This window comes from Trichomycterus rosablanca, chromosome 21, assembly GCF_030014385.1.
Source record: "Trichomycterus rosablanca isolate fTriRos1 chromosome 21, fTriRos1.hap1, whole genome shotgun sequence".
Lineage (NCBI taxonomy): Eukaryota > Metazoa > Chordata > Actinopteri > Siluriformes > Trichomycteridae > Trichomycterus > Trichomycterus rosablanca.
The window spans coordinates 6,966,856-6,992,271 of NC_086008.1; the positions used below are offsets into that span (position 1 = coordinate 6,966,856).

General features: G+C 39.0%; 1 protein-coding gene across 3 annotated transcripts in view; it reads right to left on the reverse strand.

Moving 5' to 3' along the window:
• Window positions 1–23,886, reverse strand: part of rxrab (retinoid x receptor, alpha b) — a 46,591-nt gene extending 22,705 nt beyond the window's left edge. For 2 of the 3 annotated variants that reach the window (XM_063018142.1, XM_063018143.1), the window contains exons 1-2: window positions 23,682–23,886; window positions 9,219–9,350 (exon numbers count right to left, since the gene is read on the reverse strand). In XM_063018142.1, the coding sequence (XP_062874212.1) occupies window positions 9,219–9,350; window positions 23,682–23,709 (160 nt within the window). In that variant the 5' untranslated portion in view covers window positions 23,710–23,886. Of the gene's footprint in view, window positions 1–9,218; window positions 9,351–10,856; window positions 10,912–23,681 lie in introns of those variants that run through there. The other variant, XM_063018144.1, reaches the window with a different exon arrangement.
• Between the last annotated feature and the right edge of the window lie 1,530 nt (window positions 23,887–25,416).

Sequence of the window (25,416 nt, forward strand, 5' to 3'; positions counted from 1 at the left end):
TGCTGCTATTGGACATGCCCTTGGTTTTAAAAGTGTATGGATGTATGTACATGTATGAATGTGATGCTTGGATGCCCACATACATTCGGACATGTGAGCTGATTTGGGCACTATTTAGTGGAATAGGAAAACCAGTGTGGGGGGTATTAGCTTAGTGGTTGAGGAACTGGACAAACAATAAAAAGATCACATGTTCAGGCCCCACTATCGGCAAGCTACCACTGTTGGACCCCTGAGCAAGGTCCTACACCTTCAATTGCTTGCATTGTATTCAATCACAATCACAAGTTGATTTGGATGAAAGCATCTGGTAAATGCCATACATTTAAATGAATAATCTAGCTGTAAAGACTAGACACTACACACTAGACACAAATTATGTTTGTTGTATGACCTCTAAAAACTTATACTGTAAATGGATATTTGTTAAGGAATGCCACAGCATATTAAAAGACGTATGATGTTTGAAGGCCAGCCAGAACTGCAGATTGTTTCTTTATACACTACTCAGTCTGGACTTGTTCCAGGAGATGAAAACATCCTGCAGACTGTCTCGCAGCTACGAGCGTGTGTTTGTGCACCACACCATGCACGCACATAGCTGAAATGTTTCGACAGCTTGACTAAAAAGCCATATTTACACACCGCATGGTCGCCGATCGCTTACGCTCGGTTCTTCTTCAATGTCTCTGCACGGCATCGTCTCTGCCAGCTCACAACCTGTGTAGCTGTCAGTATGGAAACTCATTTGCTCTCTTCAAATAGCATGGATCGCATCGGGTCTCTCTTGGCGCTGACTCCCTCCTGGCCCTCGTCCAACTCATCACCTCTCTAGGAGTTACACGTCTCGTGGGTGCAGGTAGTCCGGCACAAATGTGTGCATTCACACAGTCGGCGAATGTAAACAGTGAATGCTGTACAGCTCTTGAGCTCCTCTATACCATAAACATTACATGCAGGACTCATTAGTCTCCACTCAGTCCATACAAAGAGAATAAACCTTTATAATCATCAAGTTCAATCAGTAGATGGAACTACTGGCATGCTCACAACATCAACAAAGGTTTAGTGGAGAGAAAACGAGCCATGAAAGTAGTGCTTTCTCTCATGACCATATGACCATATGTTGGACTCTCTTATTCATACAATTCAATACTGTAGTGTCACATCAAACACAGAAGCTGTTATATAAAATTAATTAATTAATTTTATAAAAATTATATAAAATCAGGTAGTAAGCAAGTCTAGCCCAGTTTTTGTGAGACCTAATTTAACTAATTGGAAATCCACTGTTATAGCTGCAATGGGGACAACTCCATACTAATGCCCATGGTTTTGGAATTTACATTTTTGGCATTAAGCAGACACTCTTATTCAGAGTGACTTACAGAAGAAGCATTTCCCTACTCTAGTTTAAGTAGACAGCAGTCCAAGGACACAAATCTGCTAAAACTCTGTTAAATCAAAGCTTTTTTTCATTAAGCTCATGGTCTGCTGTCTGCATAATTTTGGCCATATAGTGTACATTTATAAATAAAAACTTAATGCTTGATAACGCTTGAGAAGTTGTTGGGTTTCAATGCCTTACTTTTCCCGTAAACATACTTCTAACCCAATGAGTAGACAAGAAGACAAGTCTTTTAGTGTACATAATTAGCAACAAGTCTAAAAAGAGCAGGTTTGTTGCTAGGAAGACTTTGAGTACATGGTGATGAAACACTTGCTTGACTGTGGACAGTAACACCTGTGTTTCAGCAGGTTTTACTGCATGGAGGACTTGTTTTCTTGAATTACATCCAACTGTCCTTGGGATTTCTTCTCCTCATGAGGTAAAAGTTCTGTTTTTTTCCAACCCTAGCAAAGAGACTACTCTTCCATGTTCTTTGTAGTCACTGATAATTGTCTGTACAGATGATCATGAGATCGAAGGTTGATTAGAAATGGCTCCAAGTGATATTCCTGACTTGAGAAAATCTATTCTATGCTCTTTAAGATCTGTACAGAAGTCACTAGACGTTTACATTGTTAATGGGTGCAGTCAAACTATTCTTAATTATATGAGCACAGCCACCAGCTTTGTCAAACTTTATTATAGACTTTATTTAACTTTACACACCTCTAAATTGATCAGTCCCAGCAGATTGTGTAATATTTAAGTTGACTTTGAAACTCCAATCATTTACACACAGGACAGTTGCAAGATCAGTTGCAAAAATACATAAATATTACCACCCTTACGTGTGTACTTTAAAATGTTTATCTCAAAAATATGTTATTAAATTACGCATATGTCTTTTTTTGGAGGGAAGTGGGAGTGGGGGATGATAACTTTTTTTTTGGCAGCCCATATTCATGGGTCACCATAGCTAGTCATTCTGGTCTGCGTACCTGACCTTTTATCCCGGATGCCCCTCCTGACACAACCCTCCTTATTTTTGTCCAGACCTGGTACCAGCACTGAGAGTGTACTGACAGGTGCCCCTCTTAATAGCTACGCTGTTTGGCCATGCCCCCAACATGTATGAGACAACAAATCAAAATGTCTAAATTATTAATAGAAATGATTAAACATTAAATCTCTGGACTTCAATACAATCAGACAGAAAAAAATTCTGTAGTAACTTTTTGTCTAATTGTGACTCAGTTCAGAAATTTCCCACACTAGTGCACTAACCTCTTCACATAATCTCCATCTGAGCACCAAATCCGCTCAATCCAAAGCTTCCTGCATATTCTATCACTGCAGATTATCTCGATAAGATCATACTGCAGATTATAAACAATTTGTGCAGCTTGTTTGCACCATTGTTATGTTTTTATCTTTAATTCACACAGGAAGTATGAGAAGTGTCTGAATAGGAATTACATTTTCTGGGTTTTTTAAAATAATTAGTTAGCCAGGAATGACATCTGGAGTTGACATCAAGGTTTCACCTTATAAATGATAGTTCAGTTAAAATCTGTTGAGAACAAAAAATTCTCTTTATGATCTACAGCACCTGAGGGAGATTTTATCAGCACATGGCCGTCTGAGAGATTCAGTAGAAACCTGATTGTATTGTGTAGATTGTGTTATTTGAGTGGGTGTACCAGTCCCGCTGCACAAACCAACATAACCACTTCAACCACCATCAGTCCAAACCTATAATTTTGTACCTGTTCAGCTGGTAGAACTATTTTTGGCAGGGGAAATTTGGCGGTTATTTTGATGCAGGGAAGATGCATTTTGTCCATGTTAACGTGTCATAACTGCACCCATTAGTGCAGAGTTAAAAAGGAGTTAAATAAGTGAATCCCTTATTCACCAAGGGCCAGATTTTGTACATAATAACACATATGCCAACAAAGCAAGAAATAATTATTAGCTTTTTTTTTATAACCACTGACACAGAGAGGCAGATTAGTATGACATATTAGCTAAAGGTGTTATGTGTCATTTATTTAAGTTTGAGTTGAAACACAGAAGGCTTTGTAGAAGGAAGGAATCCACCCTAAACAGAATGCCAGTCTATTGTAGGGCAACATTTACCTACTTACCTACTTCCACCCAGGGCTAAATAAGAAAATATCTACTGTATGTTAGGAAAAAAACTCACACGGAAACAGAAAAAAACATGAGAAATGCTCACAGACAGCACCCCAGGACTCATGTTGTTGTGCTGTACACTCTTTAGCAGCTGTGCCACCATGTCTGGTTGTTAGATGAATTGGTTGATACTGTAGTAACGCACCTATTTACATTGTCTTTAAATTTGCAGCACTAACATCTTAATGCAGTAACATTGTCCTTACCACTAGCAATTAGCTTATAGTTAAGAGTCATTAATTTAGTGGAAGAAATACCTGGCTGACTGACACAACTTAGAGCAAATGTGTGTTCTGTCTTCCTGTGGGTGTTTCAAGTCCTTGCTTATTCATTTTAAAGCAAGTTTTGTTTAGTTAAGACATTAATGATCTGGATAAAAAATAATAATACATGAAGTATAACTTCAACAAAGAAGTAGTATTTTCTCATTATAGAACTCATTATGGCACTCTCTGGCCAGTGACGTCTCAAGTGTAAACACTGCTAAAAGATGGACAGATGGAAAGATACACCAGACTGTGGATAAACACTTAATATTTGAATAAGATGAATACTTTATGGTTATCAGTTAATCGGTGATTTGCAAATTGGGAAAATTTGGATATATAGACAAATATATATATTTTTTAATTGGCTTACACCCAAACAAGTTAGCAATCCATTAGCAATCCATTTCTAAACTACGCTCACATCTACACAATAATCTTAATAGTTTGATGATTAATGATTCATTTAAGGAATCTGAATCCTGATCCTAATAAAGTAGTATTTTCCCGTAATAGAACACCTGCACTCTCTGGTCAGTGATGTCTGACACCTTAAGTGTAAACACTGCCAAAAGACGGACAGATGAAAAGATACCCCAGACTGTAGATAAACACGAATAAGACGAATACTTAAAGGTTATCAGTAAACCGGTGATTTATGATGGTCTATTTTCAGTTTTAAAAAAATTGGGAAAATTTGGATATCTAGAAATATATATATATTTTTTAATTGGCTTACACCCAACCATGTTAGCGATATACTAGCAATACGTACATTTCTAAACTACCCTCACATCTACACAATAATCCCAATAGTTTGATGATTAATGATTCATTTGAGGAATCCTGATCTGGACAAAGAAGTAGTACTTTCTTGTTATAGAACACCTGCATTCTCTGGTCAGGAATATTTGACACCTCAAATGTAAACACCGCTAAAAGATGGACAGATGAAAAGATACACCAGACTGTAGATAAACATTCACACCTGCTCAGCTTGTGGTGGAAACACATAGCTCAGGTCTGAGTAACCATCGTGCAATGCCTACTACTCAATACAACTACTGAACGTGACTACAGAACATTTCAGTAATTATGAACCTATAAATATACATTATATTTTCAGTATTCAAATAAATTGTAATGCAGAAAGCTTTTATTTTAAATATATATAATAAAACATTATGTCACCTCAATGTTTTAATGACAGATCTGGTTGGCTTAAACAACTTTCTGTTGGTATTTCAAGGTTTACTTAATTAGACTGGCACAACATCAAACAAGAATGGCAGAAATAATGATGACGTTCGGTATGACAAACTTGTTAATGGATTAAAAATGCTAGTGTGACTGAAATAAAGGGGAAAAAAACCCTAAAAAGAACAAAATGATTTTTACATTCATTTACTTCAAGTGTGAACTGTCATAGACCAAATCATTTACTATAAAATGAATTGGTAACCACAGTATTTTTATTACTAAATGTGATCATTTTATGTTAAGTACTTGTTGCAGCGTTTGAAGCAAATTTTGAAACACTTGAATACACCACAAATATGTTAAATATGTCGTTTAAATATATCGTTTTATTTCTTTATGACTCACTAAGGTCTCTCTGAAATGTATGAAGCCCAAAGTTTATGAGCTGGAAGAGACATAAAGCATTTCTTCAATGATGAGTCACTGTGAGCTGAGAAATTATATCCATGCATAAAAATTACAGCAAACGTGTTTATATAACCGCTTTGTCATGGCACAAATCCCCACCCCATTAACAAAAACCAAAACCTGATGCAAGATCTTTAATCTCTGTCCAAAAGAGTTAAAATATAAAAGGACAAACACTGCATTGAATATAAAAATTACAGTTCAAACAGAAATGTGATTCATCAGCTGGGGATTAGGATCCAGGACGTTTGACGGTTGCCTGTCGTCTGCAGATCTGTACATCCTCTTTGTGAATCTAATTTAGGCTGGAACAGTGGAAATCCTTCATGTTATCTCACTAAAACTCTAAGCTGGGATTGCACACTGCCCCATTTTTGTGCATTATCGAAACACACACACACACACACACACACACACACACACACACACACATACAGAAAAGGACGAACTGAGAGACAAAGTCATGGTTGCATATTTATGACAATACAGGCTGGAACACTGTTGTGGATTACTCGGCTTGCTCTAACAGACCTTTAGGGGAGCTGTATGTGCTACAGCCCACTAAAATACAGTAATAAACAGTAACAGATCAGCAGATGTGCTGAAGTAAAATTCATTTGATCATTTATTTATCTACAGTAAGCACATATTCTCACCACGATTTGAAGCAGATTGTCAGTCAAGGGCGTAAGTCCACCAAAAAACAAGGAGCAATAGACAAAACACCTACTGGCTTGTTTAGGTTGAGAGGTCGGAAGAAATGAGAGTGCCTAGGGGAGACCCACATGGATTTTGAAGAAAATATCCAGAATGGAGGTACAAATATGCACCACAGGAGCTTTGGAAAAACAACTTATAATTTTTTTATTTAATTTAATTTCACTTTCATCGCCGCTTTATTCTAGTCACGGCAGATCCGGTTACATCGGGAAACACTGGGCACAAGCCAGGAATATCCTGGACAGGAGGCTTATTTAACATTCCATTCCAAAACCATGTGCTTTAATATAAAGTTGTCCCTCACTTTACTGATACAAGAGCCTCCACTTTTTCCCAACCGACTACCTTATGTAATTGATTTCATACACTTGGTAGCAATGAATGTGACTAAAACACTCAAACTAAGTAATTAGTTGTAGCCGAGGTACTGGACTAAGGTACTGGGAAGTAATCAAAAGGTAGCTGGTTTAAGCCCCATCACTGCCAGGTTGCCACTGTTGGTCCCTTGAGCAAAGCCCTTAACTCTCAATTGCTTAGACAATGTACTGTCACAGGACTTTAAGTCACATTGGATAAAAGCATCTGCTAAAAGCCAAAAATGTAAATGTAATTAGTCTACACACTTTTGTCCATACAGAGTTCTTTATCCTGATGCAGTGGGCCTAAAGCCTTTTCAAAGCACATCTCAGACAGAAGGCAGTCAATCAGAGGACACTACACAAACTTTTACAGATTCACCTTCACTCATTTTTAGCTTGGGGCAGAAGCCAGTCCACTGTTGGGAAGTCAAAGGAAAGTGGAGCACAGAGAGGACACCTACATTAGGACACCAGACAGTAATCAGAGAGGGGGATCTAACCCCGAAGCCTTTTAAAGGCCACTTTGAAGTAAATTATGGCATTGTTATTTGGACTGACCATACAGATGACCGCCACAGGCGTTGCAGTTAAAGTTTCCTGCACTGGACTGAATGGACTAAAGCCATAAGTTCCTGTGATCACTGCTGCAACAAGCCACATTGATTTTTTACTGAAAACACAAAGAAAAAATCTAACCAATTATGCAGCAATTCACCTCTCAGGCATCTATCACTCAAATTTTTGCAACACATACCATATGTGTGCTACTCCGCGCTCTGTTCAGCCCTCCACACACTTCAGACTGTTTTATAGAAATGGCGACTGCAATCATCAGGAAAAAATTTGCTCAATGCTAAGCAGCAGGATCTGATTGGCTCCAGGAACTGGTTCACTCTTTTTGAGGTCAGCCCAGACATTCCAGTGCATAATCTTTTCCATTCGCCAGCTCTCTTTCTGTCCTTGTCTCTTTGATTCTTAGAGAAACTTCGGGACTAGAGCACAAGGCCTGCTTTGTACAGCCTCTCCTCTAGCTTTTCTTAGCATTCATGCGGCACACTTCATGCTAACTGCCTAATCAGCTTTATGACATGATGAATGAATACATGATAAAGGTATTACAAACTGAAAGCTGGACTTCTGTCAGCACTTTCCAGTAAATCTATTTTCTATAGAAGGCTAGTAATCTAACACGGCTGACTTAGCGGCTGCGCCACATCAGAGCCAGGACGAGGCTTCAGACAAGCTGGGCTATGTTTGCCCTCTGGAGTTTCGCTTACTTTACCCAGCATGCCTTGCTTTGTTCTGTGTCTTTTCTCTGAAGTTGTGACAAAAGGCTGTAATTGTGGTGGGCGCTAACCACATAAAGCAGATAATATGCCATTCTCTTACACTTCAAATGCAGTCGCTTACTTAGAAGAGACTCCAGAAATAATACACCTTTCTGGTCATTTCACTGTCACTTACACCACTTTTTAAACCAGCTGATTTATATGGTTGAAAAACACATGTGAGTAATGACAGTGTGTAAGAAATTAGTGGCATAAGGGTCTAAAATCCTGACTTTGAAATTCAGCCATGCCACAGCTATCTGTGGTTGGAACTGGGAGAACTGACCAAGCTCTTTGAGATGACGTCTGTTAGGTCACGAGTACTGAACATGAACATTAGTGTTATTTATAAAAATGCTTTATTTAACCTTTTTTCTGGTTACTGTTGTCATGCCAGGTTGTGACTACAACTCCCAGAATGCAGCGGAAGTTCGCTCGGAACTGTTGCCTGCTTACGGCCACACCACCTTGAGAACGCCTGATCTCGTCCGATCTCAGAAGCTAAGCAAGGCAACAGTTCCAAGTGAACTCCTGCTGCATTCTGGGAGTTGTAGTCACAACCCTGCATGACAACTGTATAATGCCATGTTATACAGAAGTTAAATTAGCCAAACTTAGTAATACATACCCAAATAAGAAACTATTTACTCTATTTATTTACTTATTTATTAGGATTTTAACATCATGTTTTACACACATTGGTTACATTCCTGACAGAAACGGTAGTTACTTGTTACACAAGATTCATCAGTTCAGTATTAAACACAGTCATGGACAATTTTGTATCTCCAATTCACCTCAGTTGCATGTCTTTGGACTGTGTGAGGAAACCGGAGCTCCCAGAGGAAACCCACACAGACACGTTGAGAACATGCAAATCGAATCGATTGGATTTATTACCACTGGACCCTAACATGGTGATGACAATTTTGGTGGGTTGTATTATTTTATTATTACATTATAATATTACAATAACAGAATTAAAAGAATTTCTCAATAAATTAAACGGACAGCTAAGACATTAGCTAAAATAAATGCTGTCCCATGGAGCTCTCACATATACAAAAAACAAAACAAAACAAAAAATAGCTAACAAGAATAGAAATCCTCTTGTAGAGCAGCCAGCTGGTTATTTCTACTATCAAAAATGACATGAAATATCTAATTAACGTAGATTTTTTATCATAGATCTAACAAACAAAACAGTATGAGCTAATGATGACAAAAATACACAAAAAAACACCAATGCACAAACCCCCTACAAATGTGTGTATATGTAAATGTGCTGTACCTGTAGATATCCTGCGCTGGTGTAGCGGGCACATGCCCGTGAAGCAGGAACAGGCAGTGGGCGAGCTGCCGGCATTGCCTGGCCGGCCCTGCACACATTGCGAGGCCAGTGAGCACGGGCTTTTCAGGAACCCTAAGTGTGTGACACAAGAGGAAGTGGGTGAGAGTCACACACTTCCAAACACAGTATGTAGTATATAATATGCAGTTTGTACTATAGAGAAGTAAGAAGTGTCAGTTATGTTTCAGATATGAGATGCCAGTGTGTGGGTGTTCTGCCTTGCATTTGTTAATCATCCTTGGTTTTTATAGAAACATATGACCTTGGAATGCATTATTTGCAAACTAATAAAATAACAAGTGCTCCTATCTGTATCATTATTTTCAATCCTCTTAGCCTCTCTCGGAGGCTCTTCTCTACAGTCTGGAGCATTGGAGGTTCTCTTTATGAGACTCTTGGCTGTTGTAAAGCCCTCATTTACAAGACTCGACAGAGACAGAACAGAATCCTTTATTTCACCGTCCCATCCCGTTTCCAGGCAATCAAACTCAAGGTCAAAGATCAGGAGTGCAATTCAATACATCATGAACATCATAAAAATCTGTCCTTTAAGCCTCTTGATTAGGACTATAGATCCCGGCTCAGGAGGAGGACCTACGTCAACGGCATCAATTGTCACCCGGCTTTGTTGGTTTGGAAGCCTGTGTTAGCCGTGGGAAGTAAAGTCTTAATCCCTGTAACAAATGTATTTTTACATTTCTATCAAATACTATGTAGTGTAAAATGTTCCACATCAAAGGTTCCATTTATTTATTAGGATTTTAACATCATGTTTGGTATACACTTTGGTTACATTCATGACAGAAATGGTAGTTACTGGTTATACAAGATTCATCAGTTCACAAGTTTAATTTCAGTCATGGACAATGTAGTATCTCCAATTCACCTCACTTGCATGTCTTTGGACTGTGGGAGGAAACCAGAGCTCCCGGAGAAAGCCCACACAGACACGGGGAGAACATGCAAACTCCACACAGAATGGACCCCGACCGCACCACCTGGGGATCGAACCCAGGACCTTCTTACTGTGAGGCGATAGTGCTACCCACTGTATTAAATTAAATGATATTTTAAAACCAGATTCTCTTGGTAATAAAAATAAATTTGCTTTCCTTACAAGCTGATTAAAACATTTAACTTATTTTCCTTAATATTATCCACAAAATTAATGTAATTCATGACAAACAGGACACATCTGTGTTTTGCAGGACTGTCCACATGAACAAATGTTTGCATATAAACAGAGGCTTCACAGTAGCTCTGTAGTTTGGAGTCTGACTAGAGTCTAAAACAAAAGATGTGTACTTAATACAGACCACAATGTGTAATCTCTACTCACTGTGGAACAGAATCCCATTCATAAGAGCTGAAATTCTATCCCTAACAACATCTGATTAAAACAAATATATACACATTTGAACAAGGTAAAAGGAACAAGAGAAACATGAGCGCCGGTTGTAGTGAGTGAGAGGGAAAAACGTCTCAACATAAGCAGAATCCACAGATTCCTAAAATAGTTGTGAAACTCACTCGGCCCCCTAACTGTACCTCCAAGCAATAAAAAACAGACATGCTTACGTAGTGGAAAGAGTGTAAGAGAGTGTTCAGGAAAACCAATCCACACAGGCAGCGAACGAGAAGAACGTAGGAAAGTGAAAGAAAAAGATGAGGAAGGGCAGGAAGGGCGGGAGGTTACCCTCGACTGAGAGGAACTCCCGACCCCGAGTTCAACTTCACAGTCACAGTTCATTCCTCTCACTTTCCCAGAAAAAGACATGCCGACCAGACTCTTCCTCCACCTCCCCCTCCTCCACCCTCTCCCCATCTTTCCCTCTATAAACTTCCTCAAAGAAAGTTCACAATGCAAGAAGTGTTCTTATGCTCAAATTACATGTTTGATATTTGTAATGAGTTTTGAATTCTGCATGTTTATTCAGGATATCGGATTAACCCTTAAAGTAGAAACGTCTTTTTGATTAAATACATAAAACAACAAAAACACATCACCTCATCGCACAGCTTCAGCCAGCCACAGAAATGTGACTACAAACAGTAATGATGGGGGTTTGTGTTTAGCTGAATCATAAACATTTTATTAGGACTCTAATGCACTGGGCAGGTTTTATAATGCCATTATACAATACATTACGTAGGCATTTCATTAAAGACAAAGACATTTAGAATTTTGCAAATCTCTTACATGGAACAAACATTTAATAGCACAAGCTAAAAGTCATGAATACAACAACATAATGAATTTATAAATAAATAATCACAAATCTTAAACTTAAATATTAGGTGGATAGTTGACTAATGTTTTGGCCTATTATAAATTATATTTTATATATCTTTACCATTTACCACGTACCAAATATCAGTATCTTTTTTTGTCTCTTTATCTCTCATGGTTGACTGTTACAAACCCACCTGCCGTGGAGATTAGCGGGTGTACCTCGGTTAAGGAATCATGTCCTTCTGATTGACTTGTTCTGTCATTTGTGCCTTGTTGAGCGTTTAATTGAAACACTTCCACCTGGAGCGAATTACCATGGTTTCTCCCTTACACACTTGCCAGCTCCTCTGTTGGCAACCTTTTTTCATTGAAATCTAATGTCTTATAAAAATATTTTTCAATACTTTTACCATATCCCACTGATCCAATTTAGTTTACAGACCAAAAAAAAGAATCTTTTTGGACTTAAAATATTCACAAAGAAATTGCTTTATCAAATGCAACCCTTGAGTCCAGGTCTGAATGTTATAGTTGGTATTGTGGTAGATCTGTATATTAGCCTGACAGAAGGTGAGTATCATTTATTTCTTTATTTGCTGAACATCCTAAAACCAGAAGTATCCATATGGAGCTGCCCCCATTCCAGTCACTGTTTTCCTCATAACTGTGGGAGTTTTCCCTAGGTACTTCAGTTTCCTCCCACCTCTCTTTGTTAGACTGGCTGCTCAGAATTGCCCCAGGTGTGAATAAGTGAGTAAATGTAAAAGTGTGTTGGCTGGACTGTTGGCTGGCTTGTTGTGATGGACTGGCCGTCTGTCTGAGATGTGTCCACGCCTTGCTCCTAGTGTTTCCAGGTTGTGCTGGACTCTGACCATCAGCCTGGCCAGGATAAAAAGGTCAGTGAATGTAAATGAAGAAATTACTGTTTATATGAGATAATCTAGACATCACATGACCTCCACAGCAGTGAAAAACCAACCAACCCACACAATCCCAGCAATTACTGAATGTTACACACAGAAGCTAAAAAATGTATGACAGTGTTTGGTAAACAACCTCTCAAACCACACACACAATACACACACACACACACACACACACACACACACTAGGACACACTTATAGCTCCAGCATCCTGTTCCTCGCCTCCTCATTGTTCTCCTATGACTTCCTGCTGCACTACATCACACACACTGCACACACTCCCTCCTATAAACAACCATCAACAATCAGAAATATAAGCGCAAACAAGCCCGATCCACCAGTCAAATAGAATCTGATCTCATTTAAGATAGGAATACATTAGTCACTCGGCAAAGCAATGGGTAGGGAGGTATCAGTGAAAGGATTCTAGGCAAGCAATTCTGATTGGAATACATGGACAAAGTGGACACCCACTGTTTAGGAAGTTATTAAAACTAAATAAAGCCATGCACCTTCCATACACAAACACAGGCAGTAGAGAGTCCAGTGACTTCCAACAAGTTTCAATGAGTCTATTTGTTAGATTTACGCCCTTCCACCAGGTCAACTGTTAGTGTTGTAATTGTGATGTGCAAAAAACTGCCCCTGGAAGCAATTTTAGCACAAGACTGGTCAGTCAAGAGACACACACAAGATGGGTTACCATGTCTCAGGTGCAACCAAATCAAAGATAAATATGTGCAATGCTAAGCTTCGGCTGGAATGGTGTAAAACACATTGCATCTGGACTCTGACGCTGTGGAAATGTGTTCTCTGGAGTGATAAATCAGGCTGTTTTCATCGTTCTGACAGCAAGAATGAAATTTTTTGAAGGTCTGAGGGGATTTCACCTGGTCTGATGAACAAACATGTTGCCATTGGTTGGAAAGATATATCAGCCATGGTTGGGGAGCACCTATTTTAATTTATTAGACTTTATATAACCACAAATCAGGACTTTTTTCATAGCAGAATGAGAAAAAAGCCAGCAGTTACTTGATCATTGTAGAATGATCTGAAATCAGAAGGAACAGTTAAACGGAAACCAATATCCAATAAACTGCACTGAATTCATCTCTTTAACAAAAATGTAACCATGTTTAGTCATGTTTGAGAAAGGTTGCACATATGATCCCAAAACCATCATACACGCAGTAAGGGTAAAAAGAACACATCATGAAATGCGGCTGCATGGGTATGGGAGCATTAATATAGAAATATACCAGGACAAAAATAAAAAAAGAAATCGATTTAATCAGAGAACTGAATGTTTTCACAAGAATTTCACAACTAAAACAGCCAAACATTTAAAATAGCAAATAAACAACTTGCCAAGAGAAACGTAGCCAAAATGATCCCACAATGCTGCAAAATGTGAATTCTAAGCCTCTACTTCTAGTCTCTAAGCTGCAATATTCAGCAACAAAGTACTAATATTATTTATTTATTTTAATTTCTAAATACATTTTCCTTGTCATTTTCTGTTTAAAGATGCTGATAAATACATATTTGACATGGCTATGCCTCTGCAATGGATTGCTGCCCTATCCAGGATGTTCCTGCCTTGTGCCAGGGTTTCCCACTAAAACTACACCCACCCAGTGGTTAATAAAAATGAAAATAAGATATAAATTAATCTTTTTTGTATTTATATGAATGTGTAGTAGATACACACAGTGGAAGTATATTAAATAAAAATCCTTCCCCCACACTGCTGTTTCTTTAAGAACAAACAAAGAGCAAGGCTAACAAATTCTAGTCAAACTGGCTTGACGTTAATAGCGGGTGTGGAGTTCCACAACATATCGTTAAAGTCATATTTCAACAAAAAACAGCACGAGACTCAGAGACTAGAGCGTCGGCCGAAAATACAGATAAATCACTGTAATAAAATGTCTTTGTGGTGCAAACTTTCATTTTTAATGTCTAACACAGTCAATAATTTCTGCTGCAAAAATATTTTAATGCAATAACTAAAGAGGGGCAGCAATTTTATTAAAACCTAGAGGTTAAAATTACAATCTTACTGTTACAGTTACATTTAAAAATTTGCACATATAAATGAATGCCATGTATATATGTGACTAAACAATTGCTTTTTGTCCCATAAATAAATAAATAAATAAATACAATTTTATTAAAGGTTTTATAAATATGCCAATATTTTGGGGGTCAAAAAATAAAATATAGAAACTCTTTGTTGTCCTTGTGACTTCCAGTGACTTCACTGTGTCCATATAAATAAGGGCTAGTTCATCTGCACCTACTACAAAGTACATGGAACAGTTGTCTCTATGCCCAAATCAAAAAGAACACCCAAACTCTGCATTATGTGCTAAAAGGAAAGTTGTCAGGAGGGTCATATAGAATCCAAGAACAACCAAAAACAGGTCTGCAATGAATCAGGTGCTGCTGAAACATGGGTGACACTGTCTACAGTCAAGAAAGCTTTACATTTCTGCAGAAAACAGGCCCATGCTGCTGCTAAACTGTGCACAGTGAACACATGAGCATTAGCCTAAGTTTTCTGATGGACAAGATGGACTTGTAGCCTTGAGACTGTTCATGATTTTGCACAATTTTGTTTATCACATCCTTGAACAATTCTTTGCTTTTCTTTCTTTTCTCCAAGCTCAGTGTGGTGCACACAGACACAAAAATCAATTTAACGTTCCTATATTTAAACTGATTGCAAGTGTGAGTTCCATATTTCCAGCACATTTTACTTAAGGTGAGTCTAGGTACAAATTAAAAGAGCATCACATTAATGAGATTTAATTTTTTCTTACAATTGTGAGAAGGTGCCAGTCTATTTCTGGAGTGTGAAAGAATACCTATGCTTAATTGCAAGAATTTTCTGGAATACGTGGTGCATTTTCTGAAAGAATGCAGGGACATGACTGTAAATCAATTTCATGTCACATGTATCACAGGAACGCACCGCATCGGTTTTTATATGAGAAACCTGCACCGTTTCTTCCGCTCCTGCCACATCAATCACCTGAGATTGCCAAAGCTGATTAGATTTGGGGAAATTGTTTCCCCTCTCCGGCAGCACATTAAATATTTTTCTTATATAAATACATCTATAAACAGTAATATAACATTTGGAATTTGTAGTTTGGGTTATTTTTAACTACACTGTGCAAAGGAAAACGACTTTCATCAAGTTTTAATGTGTTTTCAGCACACAGTGGAACAATCCACCCACATGCATCAGGAACCAGTAATTAGATTGTTGGGCACAATAGGGAGCTCATTTACATAATCAGTACAGTGCAGACAAGGGAGGAAACACTAGAAATAACGCCTCATGAGTAAACACAGAATTGTGACTTCTTATGCAGGCTGTAATTACAGGAGACAGATAATCATTCTCTGTAGAAAAGATCCCAGGCTGTGCTATCGAACTGGCCGGGCATCCAAACAGGCACAATTGACTGTTTCTCTCGGTACGGTTCGGTACGGTTCTCTGTGAGACCTCGTTACTGGCAGGTGAAAAGATACAGCCGGCTACTGTGTGCATGTCAGAGGAGGTGCATGATAGTCTCAGCTCTCCTTACCCAGTGTGGCGGTGGTACAGGAGGCAAGAGAGCGTTAGTCCCAAACCCAGGACCAGGAAAGTCATCCAATGTAAAAACTCAAGTATGTGAGCAATGCACGCTGTGAGTGCTACTTTGCATACTTTACACAAGTATGTAAACTCAAGTGGTAACATCAGGCCAATGCAGTGCAAGTGAGAGCCCACTTATACATAGAATAGAATAGAATAGAATAGAATAGAATAGAATAGAATAGAATAGAATAGAATAGAATAGAATAGAATAGAATAGAATAGAATAGAATAGAATAGAATAGAATAGACTGTCCTCTATCTACTTACTTACTATACTTACTTACTTACATACTCACAGTGTGTTGTTATGTTACTCTGGGGGTCCTAAACACCAAAGCTTATTAGATCGACAAACTCACAAATCAGCCCTGAAGCTCGTTCCACTTTTACCTGACAGTTTTTGTGTCAGTGGGAATGTAGAGCTGCTGAAGTGTCATAAATATGTCTGTACTGCCAAACTCACTCAGACCCAGCAAGATTTTGATTCAATTATTTAACAATATTTAAATATTAAATGCCACGACAGTCAAACACTTTTTGGGCGTAACAGGAGACGTACAGCCGCTTGCTGCAAGGCTCAGAATGCAGCATATGCTTGTGTTGCATTAAGAATCAGGTCCTGTTTAGCTGAAAGTGCCTGTTCTTGTGTATTTGTGTTGTTTAGGCTTGGGCAGGTTCTCAAATTGGGCTTGAGATGGCACTGTGCACTAGGTAATTTAAATTATTTACAAATTATTTTATGCATTTTATAGGAAATAAGAATTTTGCATGGATGCACTAAATCAACACTAAAACCCACAAAAATCCTGTACATCTGCTTGTGTTAAGGGTCAAAGTTCCATCTGAGAACAACAAGTTTGCCCTTAAAATTTTGTGCCTGGTTTTCAGCTGTCCATCTCATTATCAAGTCTCAAATGTAGCAAATTTTAATAGCATTTTAAGCTATTACAGTGTGTAATATGGTGAGTCACTCCTCGCTATTTAACCAAGGTAGAGCAATACTGGGGCTAAAAAGCCAATAACAAAAGGAGAACACTTGCAAATAAATAAGGTGACCAAAATAACAAAGTGGATAGAACAGGGATAACGCAGAACTGAGAACTGGTTGTCAAAAATGGCCATCTGTGACAACTCATTCTTTGAAAAAGGAAAAGCCCTCAGCACCAACCAGCACCTCAATCACACCAACTGACCCACTACACAAGACAAGACCAACCTATGGAAGCAGAAGCAGGACCGCAACCACCACTGGGGGCAATCCGCTTTCCCAAAGAAATGCTGCAACATGGTAAGTTCCCAAAAGGAGATAAGTGTGCTGGCATCTCACCCCGGCGGAAAGGCCGACTGAACTGTGCCGCCCGGTATCAAGGCTTCAGAGAAATAGCAGTCTTGCCATCAAAGGAGCTGCCGAGTGTGAGAGGGAGAAACCGTGATACATAGAAAAACTTCCACCTGGAGCAAATTAAAGCTCATAAGGCCCCGTTTTCCCTGTTCCGCACAACACGACTAACAAGCCTTCCTTCAGCAGCTGCCAGGTTCAACAGTGACCCAGCGTGCTTCAGACAAAGAAGAGTACACACACATTCAGGTGTTTACTACCACATGAAGTGAGACAGAGCAGATGAGAGCGGCGTGACACATTCTGCTGGTCTGTCTCAATGCCAGGATTAAAATGCCAAGTCCATTAACTCAAAGTGATTTAGAAAGAAGATCAAATAGGAGTAATCTGTATTTTTGTCTTGTGATAGTCATGACGAGAGGGTCACGGTTTATTCTGCCGCGTACGGTTCTGCATTTAGCATGATCAGCGTGAGTGAGCCATGCGACCAGTATACGAAAATAAAAGTTCGTAGTACAAAGGGCAACTGAACCCGCTGTTATCAATATAGCATTGCATACTGCACACAAAGCAAATCATTGACAAAAACAGCTTTTCAGTATTTTCTAGATAACAAACTTCATCCTAATTTATGTAAGTCTTTAGATACACTGCCGGCCCAAAGTATTTGGACACTGTTCCAAATTACTAAATTCAGTAGATTCAGCCACATCAAATGCTAAAGTTAATTAGATAAAATATAGGCTTTTAATTTGTGACAGCAGTTTGGGTTGCAGATTGACCCCTGTCCAAAAGACATAGTTTGATTAATCTGAACTCCAGTGGGACACACATCAAGTGATTTGTTTATCACATTTGTTTACCACATGCATTTTTTGGTGACCTCCAAATGTTCTGATTAATTTGGGGACTCATGAAAATATATCACATTGAGCACCAATCTAATGCTCTAATGCTCAATTTTTGTGCCCCTGTCAGTCACAGACCCTTTGAATCATCCTAGCGGTATGATCCCAGCCGTAGTGAATTAGGACAGTTTACCGCTGCCCCACCCAAGCGTCTAAAAGAAAATGAAGTTACTTCATATTTCATCAGCCTAAAATTAGACTAAAACCTGGTGGCTTTACTCTGATTAAAGTAATTGTAGTATTGCCATGTGAGCACTGAATAATCAGATTATCAAATCCTAGGTCTCTCAAAACGGTGTGTTTGTGTGTGAAATTCCCAAAGTGCAATTTGGTGCTTGTCTAGAAAAGAAGCCATGCAAGCTTTGATACGGAGCCAGACAGTGGCTGGAGGGTGTCTGTGAGCCGCTGTCACTTTAAGCAATTAACTTTCCTTTTAAAAGCTCCCCAATAAAACCGACAGCTGCAGACATTCACAAATCACCATTCACATCCTCACAACTACTAAAGCACCATGCTGTAAACCCAACTGGTCCTGTTTTATTGGGGTGGTCCTGAACACCTTGTGCAGTCTTAGAGAGATGCCCTGCACTTCCCACCAACACCCATGCACTTGGGACTGTCCTTTTAAACAGCGTGTCCCCACTATTGACCTTTGGAAACTATACAAGTAAATGTCTGCATCACATATTCAACTTTAAGAAATGGTAAAATTTGGTAATAAGTAGAAAGTATTATTGCACAATTACTTAAAAATGAGTTCTTAACTCATTTATCTTTGGTAACTACTTCATCACCATCAGGGTCACAGTGGGTCACGAACCTACTTCTAGGCAGGAACACATTTCAGACAGATTTCAATTTATTGCAGGGCATCACACTTTCTTATTTATACCTAGGGACAATTTAGAGCAGGCCCTATCTGCCTAATGGTATGTTGTCAAGAAACCAAAGTACCAGGTAGAAACTCTTAAGAACAATAGAAAACATGGCAAACTCCTCACAGACAGTGACTGGAGGCAAAGTTTAAGCTTTTCCCTCTGTTTTATTATTATTAGTTTTGTCTAAAATGCTCAGGTGATGCAGAGGTCTAATATGTTAGGTGTGTTGGAGCTCTTGAGTTCAGAACACACTTCAGACAGGACACCAGTCTATCACAGGGCCTCAGCCATCCCCTCTCAGACACAGATGATCAAGTCTGTGTGTAAACGCCCAACCAGCCCATGGTACAGCTGGGTATTCAACCAGCCCATGGCACAGCTGGGTATTCAACCAGCCCATGTTACTGCTGGGTATTCAACCAGCCCATGGCACAGCTGGGTATTCAACCAGCCCATGTTACTGCTGAGTATTCGACCAGCCCATGGTACTGCTGGGTATTTTACCAGCCCATGGTACTGCTGGGTATTCGACCAGCCCATGGTACATCTGGGTTTTTGACTAGCCCATGGTACTGCTGGGTAATCAACCCACCCATGGTACTGCTGGGTATTCAACTGGCCCATGGCACAGCTGGGGATTGGTAATTTACTGCAACACCACCCGAGAGCCACATCGAATACTCAGCAGTACCATGGGCTGGTAAAATATTAATATTGAGCAAACCCGTCAATACTCATCATATTCAGATTTATCATAATGCTAACATATCGAAATCTATACTAAATGGCTAACAGTATGTGAACACCTGATCAGGAGCTTGTATGACCTTTAATTTCAAAACCCTTCAGTTGGCGCAAAAGAGCTCAGAACCTGATGTTGACGGAGTAGGCCTGGCTTTCCATCCACCTTCCAATTCATCCCAAAGGTGTTCAATCAAAGTTCAGTGCAGGTCAACACACCAAAACCATCATGCTATGTCTTTATGGACCTTGCTTTGTGCAAAGGGGGACCTGCCATGGAGATGTACAGTTAAGAGTGACACAGTGCTAAAGTGGCTTGAATTTCAGGTAACATCATTCCTAATGTAAAATACAGTGGTGGTAGCAATTCATCATTGAGAAACTATTTAGCAGTAGGACTGATTAGATAGTCAGTGAATAGTGCAAAGTACAGAGAGTGAACCAAAAATACTGTGTAAGCAGCACCAGAGTGCTGTAGCATGCTGTAGTGTATAAAGTAGTGTTAAACACATCTATTTAAGGTAGAGTACAGTAGTGATGTGCAATAGTGTAAAACACAGCTATGAGAGTACAGTACTGTACATATACAGTAGTGCGAAACACAACTGTGGAAGTACAGAATAGGAGTAAGTGTACATGTGTTTGAAACACAGACATTAAGGTACAGTGTACAGTAATGTCAAAGCTATAAAAGACTTTAGTTCATAAATGAGTGTACAGTAGTGTGAAAACAGCTATAAGTTAAGTACAGTATAATGTGCGGTAGTGTAAAAAAAACAGAGGTATAGCACAGTATAGTAAGTGGTGTGAAAAACAGCAGTGAAAGTGTAGTACATGGGTGAACAGAACAATAACAGTACAATGTCAAAAAATGTCTATATAAGAGTATCATACAGTAGTGAGTACAGTATTGTGAAACACAGTTATATGAGAGTATAGTACAGTAGTGAGTACAGTATTGTGAAACACACAGTTATATGAGAGTATCGTACATTAGTGAGTACAGTATTGTGAAACAGCTATAAGAAAGTATAGTACAGCAGTCAGTGGACAGTAGTGTGAAAAACACAGCTATATGAGAGTATAGTACAGTAATGAGTGAACAGTAGTATTAAACACAAGCGTAGGAAAGTAGTGACTGTGCAGAGGCGTGAAACCGGTTTAGGAGAGTACAGTGCAGTGGTGATTGTAAAGTAGCAAGAAACACAGTTATAGGAGTATAGTACAGTGGGGAGTGTACACCACTGTAAAACAGCACAGCTGTGGGAGTATAGTACAGAAGTGAGAGTAAAGTATTGTGAAACATAGCTGTGAGAGTATAGTATAGAAGTGAGAGTACAGTATAGTGAAAGACAGCTGTGGCAGTATAGTACAGAAGTGTTTGGAGTGTATGGTATGGTAAAACAGCTGTTGGAATATAGTACAGGAGTAAGTGTACAGTATTGTGAAAGACAGCTGTGGGAGTATAGTACAAAAGTGAGTGTACAGTATTGTAAAACAGCTGTGGCAGTATAGTACAGAAGTGTTTGGAGTGTATGGTATGGTAAAACAGCTGTGGGAGTATAGTACAGAAGTGAGAGTACAGTATAGTGAAATACAGCTGTGGGAGTATAGTACAGAAGTAAGTGTACAGTATAGTGAAAGACAGCTGTGGGAGTATAGTACAGAAGTGAGTGTACAGTATTGTAAAACAGCTCTGGGAGTATAGTACAGAAGTGAGAGTAAAGTATAGTGAAAGACAGCTGTGGGAGTATAGTACAGAAGTGAGAGTACAGAATAGTCAAAGACAGCTGTGGGAGTATAGTACAGAATTGAGAGTAAAATATAGTGAAAGACAGCTGTGGGAGTATAGTACAGAAGTGAGAGTAAAGTATAGTGAAAGACAGCTGTTGGAGTATAGTACAGAAGTGAGAGTAAAGTACAGTGAAAGACAGCTGTGGGAGTATAGTACAGAAGTGAGAGTAAAGTACAGTGAAAGACAGCTGTGGGAGTATAGTACAGAAGTGAGAGTACAGTATAGTCAAAGACAGCTGTGGGAGTATAGTACAGAAGTGAGAGTAAAGTACAGTGAAAGACAGCTGTGGGAGTATAGTACAGAAGTAAGAGTAAAATATAGTGAAAGACAGCTGTTGGAGTATAGTACAGAAGTGAGAGTACAGTATAGTGAAAGACAGATGTGGGAGTATAGTACAGAAGTGTTTTGAAGTGTACAGTATGGTAAAACAGCTGTTGGAGTATAGTACAGGAGTAAGTGTACAGTATTGTGAAAGACAGCTGTGGGAGTATAGTACAGAAGTGAGTGTACAGTATTGTAAAACAGCTGTGGCGGTATAGTACAGAAGTGAGAGTAAAATATAGTGAAAGACATCTGTGGGAGTATAGTACAGAAGTGAGAGTACAGTATAGTCAAAGACAGCTGTGGAAGTATAGTACAGAAGTGTTTGGAGTGTACAGTATGGTAAAACAGCTGTTGGAGTATAGTACAGAAGTTAGAGTACAGTATAGTGAAAGACAGCTGTGGAAGTATAGTACAGAAGTGAGTGTACAGTATTGTAAAACAGCTGTGGCGGTATAGTACAGAAGTGAGAGTAAAATATAGTGAAAGACAGCTGTGGGAGTATAGCACAGAAGTGAGAGTACAGTATAGTGAAAGACAGCTGTGGAAGTATAGTACAGAAGTGTTTGGCGTGTACAGTATGGTAAAACAGCTGTTGGAGTATAGTACAGAAGTTAGAGTACAGTATAGTGAAAGACAGCTGTGGGAGTATAGTACAGAAGTGTTTGGAGTGTACAGTATGGTAAAACAGCTGTTGGAGTATAGTACAGAAGTTAGAGTACAGTATAGTGAAAGACAGCTGTGGAAGTATAGTACAGAAGTGTTTGGAGTGTACAGTATGGTAAAACAGCTGTTGGAGTATAGTACAGAAGTTAGAGTACAGTATAGTGAAAGACAGATGTGGGAGTATAGTACAGAAGTGTTTGGAGTGTACAGTATGGTAAAACAGCTGTTGGAGTATACTACAGAAGTTAGAGTACAGTATAGTGAAAGACAGATGTGGGAGTATAGTACAGAAGTGTTTTGGAGTGTACAGTATGGTAAAACAGCTGTTGGAGTATAGTACAGAAGTTAGAGTACAGTATAGTGAAAGACAGCTGTGGGAGTATAGTACAGAAGTGTTTGGAGTGTACAGTATGGTAAAACAGCTGTTGGAGTATAGTACAGAAGTTAGAGTACAGTATAGTGAAAGACAGATGTGGGAGTATAGTACAGAAGTGTTTGGAGTGTACAGTATGGTAAAACAGCTGTTGGAGTATAGTACAGAAGTTAGAGTACAGTATAGTGAAAGACAGATGTGGGAGTATAGTACAGAAGTGTTTTGGAGTGTACAGTATGGTAAAACAGCTGCTGGAGTATAGCACAGAAGTTAGAGTACAGTATAGTGAAAGACAGATGTGGGAGTATAGTACAGAAGTGTTTTGGAGTGTACAGTATGGTAAAACAGCTGCTGGAGTATAGTACAGGAGTAAGTGTACAGTATTGTGCAGATGTGGGAGTATAGTACAGAAGTGTTTTGGAGTGTACAGTATGGTAAAACAGCTGCTGGAGTATAGTACAGGAGTAAGTGTACAGTATAGTGAAGCACAGATGTGGGAGTATAGTACAGATGTTAATCCAATATTCCCGCTCTATACAAACTACATTCCCCGTTAAAAGCGAAACTTACCGAGTGATAAAAAAGGTTTGGTTTCCATGTTAGCTCATGCCAGCTGCAGTAGACAGAGGACAGTACTGTAGTCCTGCTGTTAGATCGAGTTGACAGTACAGATCCAGCGGTATAGAGAGCTTCTGTTACCGGTTACTGAGCTTCTGTTACCGGTTTGATCGATCCGCAGATCCCGCACTTAATCCCCAGCTCTGGCTCAGCAGCACTGACTCCACAGCACTGACTTTACTGCACTCTACCGCTCCGCACCGCGATCTGATCTCATTTTACTGCGGGGCCCCATTCAGGGGGAACGCCGAGTCCCGACTGCGCCTGCGCCTGCGCACTCTCTTCAATCCAAAGGAACAGTTACATTCGGCTGTTTCCATTTTTTTAAGAAACAGCCGTGTAATAATACAATATTAAGAAAAGCTGTTCTCCTTTAAACCACCAGTGAACATTAATTTAATTTAATTATTTATTATTTAACGTCATGTTTTACACACTTTGGTTACATTCATGATAGAACTGGTAGTTCATGGTTACATAAGATTCAAGTTCAAGTTTTTCAATTCTTCAAGTTCTTCAATTCACCTCACTTGTATGTATTTAGACTGTGGGAGGAAACCGGAGCTCCAGGAGGAAACCCACACAGACACAGGGAGAACATGCAAACTCCACACAGAAAGGACCCGGACCACTCTACCTGGGAATCGAACCCAGGACTTTCTTGCTGTGAGGCGACAGTGCCACCCACTGAGCCACCGTGCCGCCCCCACCAGTAAAAAAGGTCATAGTATACCCAGCCAATGACATCAATAAGGTATGTATCAATAAGGTTTTGGACTGAATTTCCCAGACCACCTTTTCCACCATCCCAATACACGTAACTGTAGTAAAGCTACACTACTGTTCAACACTGCATTTTATTTTAGACTCCCCTGAAACTAGTGGTTGTCTGTCCACTATCCAAATTAAAGTAATCTTACCTTCAGTTGTTTGAAGGCTGTCATGGTCCATGTAATTAGCAACAAAAAATTTTATTTGTTGTACATGTGACTAATCAGTTCAGGGTGACCATTTTGGGATTTTTCATATTCTGCCATGAATTACGAGATGCTAGAACAAAGGTGGCACTATTTACAGTCAACTAAGCTTGACATTGCCATAGGCTTGGCGGTCATTGTAAGTGTAAGCCCTAAAAGTGAATGTAAGCTTTTGTATTGTATTGTTTGTATTTAATTAACCTGTCATGTCCATATTTCTATATTTCTGGGTGCCCATTGCATATTTAATTGTTCAAGCAATGGGAAAAAATATCTGTAATATGGGACAAACAAACATTTGTAAAAAAAAATCAGGACAGCTAAAACCAACATTAAATAAAGATTTCTTACACTTTTTTTACTAGTTATTAAATATAATACATTCAGTTTACATTTAGTATATTACTGCAGTATTCTGAATAAACATTAGATTTAGATAAAACCTTTATTTTCATTTTACTTGCTTTCAACAAAATTTTGTGTGACACTCTCCATAAAAGAAAGAAGAGCTGTAGTGTACATTATAGAATATTTACATTAGAAGAAACTCTGTAAAACTACAGTATAAATGGCAAAATAATTCATGTGTGCATAATGTACTAGATTATAGTCTATGAGGGATGACCGTGTCAATTGCAATATAATTAATGCATGTGTAAAATGACTGTGCAAAGATTTATACTGAAACCACCACAACTAAAGGTTTTCCT